At 32.2% G+C, this 8,154-nt stretch overlaps 1 protein-coding gene across 1 annotated transcript; it reads right to left on the reverse strand.

Moving 5' to 3' along the window:
• Positions 1-4,450: 4,450 nt before the first annotated feature.
• LOC142242807 (uncharacterized) lies at positions 4,451-5,497 on the reverse strand. The gene has a single exon (XM_075314335.1). It carries the CDS (start codon positions 5,495-5,497, stop codon positions 4,451-4,453), a length of 1,047 nt encoding a protein of 348 aa, XP_075170450.1.
• Between the last annotated feature and the right edge of the window lie 2,657 nt (positions 5,498-8,154).

Consider the following 8,154-nt stretch of genomic DNA (forward strand, 5'->3'; position numbering starts at 1 on the left):
CGGGAGATATATATGGGAGCCATATCTAAATCTGAACCGATTTCAACCAAATTTGGCACAATTATTGATACTATTAAACGTACTCCTTGTGCGAAATTTGAAGCAAATCACGGCAAAGCCCTGTATTTTGAGGCCATATAAGTTCAAATCGGACGAAAGATATATTTGGGAGCTATATCTAAATCTGAATCGATTCTGACCATATTTGGCACATACAATAGTATCGCTAAAAGTACCGCTTGTGCAAAATTTGAAGTAAGCCAGGGCAAAACTCTGGCGTTTGAGACCATATAAGTCCAAATCGGGCGAAAAATATATATGTGAGCTATATCTAAATCTGAACCGATTTTAACAAAATTTGACACACTTAACGATACTGTTAAACGTACCCCTTGTGCAAAATTTGAAGCAAATCACGGCAAAACTCTGGCTTTAGTGGCCATGTAAGTTCAAATCGGACGAAAGATATATATGGGAGCTATATCTAAATTTGAACCGATTTCAATAAGATTTACCAAGCATTGGTAGAATGTCAATTCTACCCTCTGTGCAAAATTTAACGAAGATCGGTAGCAAACTTTGGCCTCTGTGGTCATATGAGTCTAAATCGGACGAAAGATATATATGGGAGCTATATCTAAATCTGAACCGATTTGGCCGATAAGATTTTCGAGATTCATAAAATATTTGGATGTACGGTATTTCAAGAAAATCGGTTGATAAACACGCTAACTGTGACCAAATCCGTGATAAATATATATGGCACCTATATCTAAATCTGAACCGATTTTTTCCAAATCCAATAGCGATTGTCTCTGTCCCAAGAAACGGCCCTATGCCAAATTTGAGGACGATCGGACTTAAATTCCGAGCTGTACTTTGTGCACAAAATTACATATACAGACAGACGGACGGACGGAAGAAAAATAGTAAAAGTTTTATATAGAAATAAAATTTTGCTATAACTTTCTTTAGAAAAAAATATGACAAATTTTCTATAGAAAGAAAATTTTGGCTACATTTTCTATAGAAGTGACATTTTGGCAACATATTCTATAGAAATGAAATTTGGACAAAATTTCCTAAAAAAAAATGATTTTTTGACAAAATTTTCTATAGAAATGAAATTTTGAAAAACTTTTCTTTAGAAATAAAATTTGGACAAAATTTTCTTTAGAAATAAAAAGTTGACAACATTTTCTAAAGGAATACAATTTTTTAAAAATATTTTTGAGTGTTGTTGACCTATTTTTATGTTTATTCTGATTATTAATTTTGTTCGGCTTGAGGTCATAGAAACAATCGATTATTGATTTGTTTTAATATTTATTTCCAATATTTCGGTTAGTGCCACTAACCATCTTCTGGGATTTTGTATCTACATAAATTACAACAAGTATATACGGCCGTAAGTTCGGCCAGGCCGAAGCTTATGTACCCTCCATCATGGATTGCGTAGAAACTTCTTCTAAATACTGCCATCCACAATCGAATTACTTAAGTTGCGGTAACGCTTGCCGATGGCAAGGTATCTTAAAACCTCCTAACACCATCTTCTAAATTGTACGTAAGTCCATACGTGGTATATATTAAATCAAAAAAGATCGATCCAATACGTATATAATTCAGTTTGACAAAGTAGACATACAATTTTCACAAAATTTTCTATAGAAATAAAAATTTTGACAAAATATTCTATACACCCTCAAAAAAAATCGCCTCTCTAACATATGTTCCAAACATATTTTGCAGGAAGCACATATATTATTGGATACTGCCGAAACATTAATATGTTTGTTTTATGTGAACATATAATATGTTTGGAAGCATTTTGAGCCCAAAAATATTATATGCTTGGCAGAATTTTCCCCAAAGAAGATTGTGCTCATTCCCAAACATAATTTTCACTTCCACGAAATTTTTTAGTTCTTGGCACCTTTTTCTGTAATACAAATAATGTTGAAGAAATTATTCAATTTTATAATTTTTTTAAATTTTACCTTTCGCCTGGACGGAGAATCGAACCGAGGACCATACAGTTTGTAAGCCAACACACTACCACTGAGCTACGTAGCTGTTATAGTCACCAGTAGACAATTATCGTTATAAGTTACATTTATATAGCATAGTTTGCAGCGCCCACGAGCCCATGCAAACATAACATTATTTAACAGAAACATACATGTGTTGGCAACGTGGAGCAGTGGTTAGCATGTCTGCCGTACATACAAAGGGTCGTGGGTTCAATCCCTGCTCCGACCAAACACCATTTTTTTTTTTAATTTACACATTTATATTTATACTACATTAAATTTTTATAATGAAACTTCGAAATGTGGGTTATTAAAGATTTACAGTCAGAAACAGTGCTTGATATAAACGAAATGGACTGAGCTTTTGGCTAAGATATTATTTTTTTATTGCAAAAATAACAATTTTGTAATAAAAAACTGGTTTTGGTATAAAAGTTTGAAATTTTGGAAGGAATTCAAAAACTCTAACAAAGGAAGAACGTGGGGTCGAGTATAAACATACATAAATAATTTTAGAATATACACAAATTAAATAATAATTAGGCTTAAATTAAATAATATTTAGACTTAAGCATATACAATTTTTGGCCTTATCATAAAGCAGTTTCCGAAACAACATATAAGCGGTTTCACAGAAATTGCTCTCTTTTGATTCTCTCGCTGTGTTAATTTGATATCTTTCGTCGACCCTCCCGGTTTTTATCTCTATTTCTTTCTCTATACTATCTCTGTCGCTCTCTGAATAAAATATCACAACATATATATGTTTACTCGAAATTTGTAAATTTATATATGTTTACATTCACACATATAATTTTTATGAAACATGCATGCCCCAAACATAATATATTCTAACATATTAACATATGTGTTCCAATCATTTAGTGTTAGTTTGAGAATATTACATGTTTGCACTTAAATATATTGTGTTTAAAAATTGTGCCCGAAACACATTTTGTTTATATCGAAACATATGAAAAACATATTTTTCTAACAGTGTAGAAAGAAAATTTTGACAAAAATTTCTACAGAAATAAAATTTTAACAAAATTTTCTATAGAAATAAAATCTTGGCAGATTATTTGTTGCTCAAGAGGCAACCATGATTATGAACCGAATAAAATTTGAACAAAATTGTCTATAGAAATAAAATTTTGACAAAATTTTCTATAGAAATAAAATTTTGAAAATTATGAAAATTTTATTATGAACCAAATAAAATTTTAACAAAATTTTCTCTAGAAATAAAATTTTGACAACATTTCCTATAGAAATAAAATTTTGACAAAATTTTCTATAGAAATAAAATTTAGGTAGATTATTTTTGGCTCTAGTGGCAACCATGATTATGAACCGATATGGACCAATTTTTGTGTGATTGGACCAATTTTGGTATGGTTGTTAGCGACCATATACTAACACCACGTTCCTAATTTTAACCGGATCGGATGAATGTTGCTCCTCCAAGAGGCTCCGGAGGTCAAATCTGGAGAACGTTTTATATGGGGGCTATATATAATTATGGACCGATATGGACCAATTTTTGCATGGTTGTTAGAGACCATATACCAACACCATGTACCAAATTTCAGCCGGATCGGATGAAATATGCTTCTGTTAGAGGCTCCACAAGCCAAATCTGAGGGTCCCTTTATATGGGGGCTATACGTAAAAGTGGGCCGATATGGCCCATTTTCAATACCATCCGACCAACATCGATAACAACTAATTGTGCCAAGTTTCAAGTCTATAGCTTGTTTCGTTCGGAAGTTAGCGTGATTTCAACAGACGGACGGACGGACGGACGGACGGACATGCTTAGATCGACTCAGAATTTCACCACGACCCAGAATATATATACTTTATGGGGTCTTAGATCAATATTTCGATGTGTTACAAACGGAATGACAAAGTTAGTATACCCCCATCCTATGATGGAGGGTATAAAAATTAAATTACTTTTAATGTTCACAAATCACAATATTATTTTAGATATAATATTTTGAAACTAACTAACGTGAGTTCGTGTGATGCTGTTCGTTCTGCAAGTTACCGTACACTAAGCTTCGTTTGTGTCGATGCTTGTTTATGATGTGTCGATACATTCTCGCGCATTCTTCCGTGTCTTTTTTGAAATTCATTCTCTTGTCAGGAGAGAGATCTATTATATTAAGCATCTCTAGAGTGTATCTACGCCTATGATTATTCTCTTGAGCAAGTATCTCGACGTCTGTGAAGTTGGGCTTGTGTCTTGTTGTTGCACAGTGAGCTGCAAGTGCTGTTTTTTGCTCTACTGATTTGTCTACAGCTTTAAGGTCTGATTTATGCGACGAAAGTCTTGTCTTAAGTTTGGTCATTGTAGTGCCAACATATGCCATTGGGCATATGTTGGACTTGTCTCCATTACATTTAATTTTCTACATTATATTACTCCTGTCCTCATTCTTTATTTTTGACTTTGTGTTGCTGAATAATTCCTTTACTGTTCTCGATGTGCGTGAAGCAATTTGAATCTTGTCCTTGTTATATACGTCCGATTTGAAAAAACGCTCTGAGAATCCTTCAACGTAAGTCATGGGTTTGTATGACTTATCCTTATTATGGTCCGGCTCTTCAATAGTCTTAGTTTTAATGTTTTCGTCAAGTGTTTTATTTTTAACGCGATTTATTAGTCTGCTTATTATTCTATTTGGAAAATCGTTTGTGGTCAATATTTGTCTTATCTTTATTTCATTCTCCTTGTGGAATTCTGCTTCACTTATCCTTAAGATTCGATCTATAAAATTGATTGCTGTCATATGGATTATACTTTTATTGTGTTTTGAATTATAATTTATTAGTCGTCCAGTTGCTGTTGGTTTTTGATACCAATTCAGCCTCAAACAGTTATCATCTCTCAGTATGTTACAGTCTAAATATGGTATCTTGTTATCCTTCTCTAACTCCATTGTAAATTGTATTTGACTGTGGAATGAGTTTAATGCGTCAAGAGTACTTTCCACGTCGGTTTTCTTTACTATCGCAAATATGTCGTCCACATATTTTGTTATAATTCGAGGTTTCGGTATCTTGCTTAAGGACACGTCTAGTAGCTCTTCCATGATGATGTCAGCAATTATTGGAGATGCTGGAGATCCCATTGGCATTCCTTTCAATTGTTCATATGTCTTATCTTCATATTTGAAGTACCTACTGTCTTTGATACAAAATAGTGCTAGTTCCTTGAAAATATCACGAGGTATTTTTGTATGATTTTTGATTAAGTCCCATTTCTTCTCAATCATTGCAATGGCTAGGTTTACCGGTATACTGGGAAACAGTGATACAACATCAAACGATATCAGGATTTCATCATCTGTTAGCCTTACATTCTTAATCTTCGTTTTAAAGTCAATCGCGTCTTTTACATTGTATTTTGAATCTTTGATGACGTTCTTTAAGATACTAGATATATATCTGCACATCTTATACGATGGTGCATTGATCGATAAGCAAATTGGTGTCAATGGTGTTTCTTCCTTGTGTACCTTCGGAAGGCCGTAAATCCTTGGGGCTAAGCAGTTTTACTTGTCAATTTATTCTTTTCCTCGATGCTGATTAGGTTTTCTTTATATAATTTTTCCACTAATTTATTATTCTTGGTTTGAAATTTCGATGTTGGATCAATTTTTAACCGTTTGTAACTACACATGTCGTGTATTATCGCATGCATTTTGGATTTGTATTCTTTGCTGTCCATAGTAGAGGTGTGCGCGTGACACGAAGTTTTCGTGACACGCGTGATTTACGCGTGAGTCACGTGATTCGTGAATGAAATTTTGACCAAATCACGTGAATGTGCGTGAATGGGACTGAACAAAAATGTGTCGTGCGTGATCGTGCGTGAACATCAAATTCTGTTCGTGAATGTGCGTGAGTAAATTTTTTTCAAAATCACGCTCACGACAAAATTCACGTTCACGAAAAAATTCACATTCACGAAAAATTCACGCTCACGGCAAAATTCACGTTCACGAAGAAATTCACATTCACGAAAACTTCACACTCACGATGACATTCACGTTCACGAAAAATTCACTCTCACGAGAAAATTCACGTTCACGAAAAATTCACTCTCACGAGAATATTCACGTTCACGAAGAAACTCACATTCACGAAAAATTCACGCTTACGATGAAATTCACGTTCACGAAAAAATTCACATTCACGAATTAATTCAGCCTCACGAGAAATCACGAACCTATTCACGCTCACGACAAATTTTATATCTACAAAAATGTCTTGCTCACGACTAAAATTTTTAACATGTATACAGTCTAACACAAGTTTACATACCCCTGAGTTTTTAACCTACTAACCAAACATCTTTCTTGTTGTTCTTTATAAACCACACTAAAAAAATGTTGTTAAAAATTAACAAATACTATGTTTTCAAATTATTTTACAAAAATTAAAGCATGTATATGCATAGTTTATAATATTTTATTATTTCAATAAAATACAAATTCTTTAATCGTATGTAAACTTGTGTGAGACTGTGTAGTTTCATGGGGTTAAATTTTAAATCCTATGAACATAGTGTACTCAATGAACTATTTGAAATATATGACGCATATTAAGCAAAATGTCCAGTATCGATACTGCTTTCATTTTTATATCGAAAAATTCTGAATAATGTGTTGGGGTATAACTGACGTCGTCATTCCGGTTGTAACACATTGAAATACTGCTCTCATACAGAATAATATTCTGGGTCGTGGTGAAACTCGATCTAGCGATGCCGGTCCGCATGTTGAAACCTAATTTCCGAACGAAACAAGCTATCGATATAAAACTTGGTATAAGTAGTTGTTATTTATGTAGGTGGATGGTACTACAAATGGGCCCCCATATTTGGCTTCCAGAAGAGCAAATTTCCATATGGGTCCTTCGTTATATATAGCTCCCATTTAAACCGCACTAGTAATATGATCTGTTTTGAATGGTATGATTTAGGGAGAATGCAACAACACACACAATTTAACGTAATTTTGGGCCTGGTTTACTTGCTAGATATATCGAGGACAACCATTCGGACGAAAGATAGTTTTCTATGCATTCAAGACATTTTCTGCAGCAAAAAAAAGCCGTATCTATCGCTATTCTTTATAACGAAGTCAATTGTTTCATGTAGTATTATAATTTCATGTATTATATGATCTTTTACTACATTTTTAAACATAAGCAGCATTTTATTTTTAGATATTGCCACAGATTAGATATCAATCACAGAATTAATAAGGAACAAGAAGCCTTATTTGATTAAACAATAATTGATTTCTACCGGCACTTTCAATGAATTACTTAATTGGTTGCGGTCGAAACTTAATTTTTTAATTGAGGCAATAATTATTTATTGTATTGTTTATTTGTTTATAATTATTGGTTTCTTCGATGAAATAATTTATGGTAACTTTACAAGAGTTTAAACTTTCCTATGTGCTTTCTGATTATATTATAGTTGGATTTTTTCTTTACACGAAAAAATATCAGTAAAATATTTCCAATTGAAAAGTTGATTGGAATTGAAAACGTAATCAATTAATTAATTAACTTATAAAATTAACTTGTTAATCAAAATAAATAATAAAGCCAACTAAGATAATGATTGAACATTTTTACATTTTTAAATTGAAAACATACTTCCAAATATAAAATTAACAATTTTCGGAAATAATTGGTTTCATTGGTTCATTAAATTTTGGCTTAGATCTGAAAAAATAATTCTATATAGTATAATTATAATATATGTAATTATAATATAATAAAAAAAATAAGTAAACAATAATACTATAAATCATTGATTGCCACAATTAAAAATTAATTAAGTTTTTCGGACAAAATCAATTCAAATTTTAATTGAGTTTATATTTTGATTTGATTAAAATGTTAATTGTAATTGTAATGGTCAAAATACCAACATTTTCCTTGTTAAATCGCCACTGCTTAGTCGAAAAGTTGTAAAAATGACTCTAATTTTCCTAAACTTCTAATACATATATATCGAGCTATAAATCATAAATAAACTTTTGCGAAGTTTCCTTAAAATTGCTTCAGATTTAAACGTTTCCCATATTATTTT

Source organism: Haematobia irritans, unplaced genomic scaffold (assembly GCF_050003625.1).
Source record: "Haematobia irritans isolate KBUSLIRL unplaced genomic scaffold, ASM5000362v1 scaffold_66, whole genome shotgun sequence".
Taxonomy (NCBI): Eukaryota; Metazoa; Arthropoda; class Insecta; order Diptera; family Muscidae; genus Haematobia; species Haematobia irritans.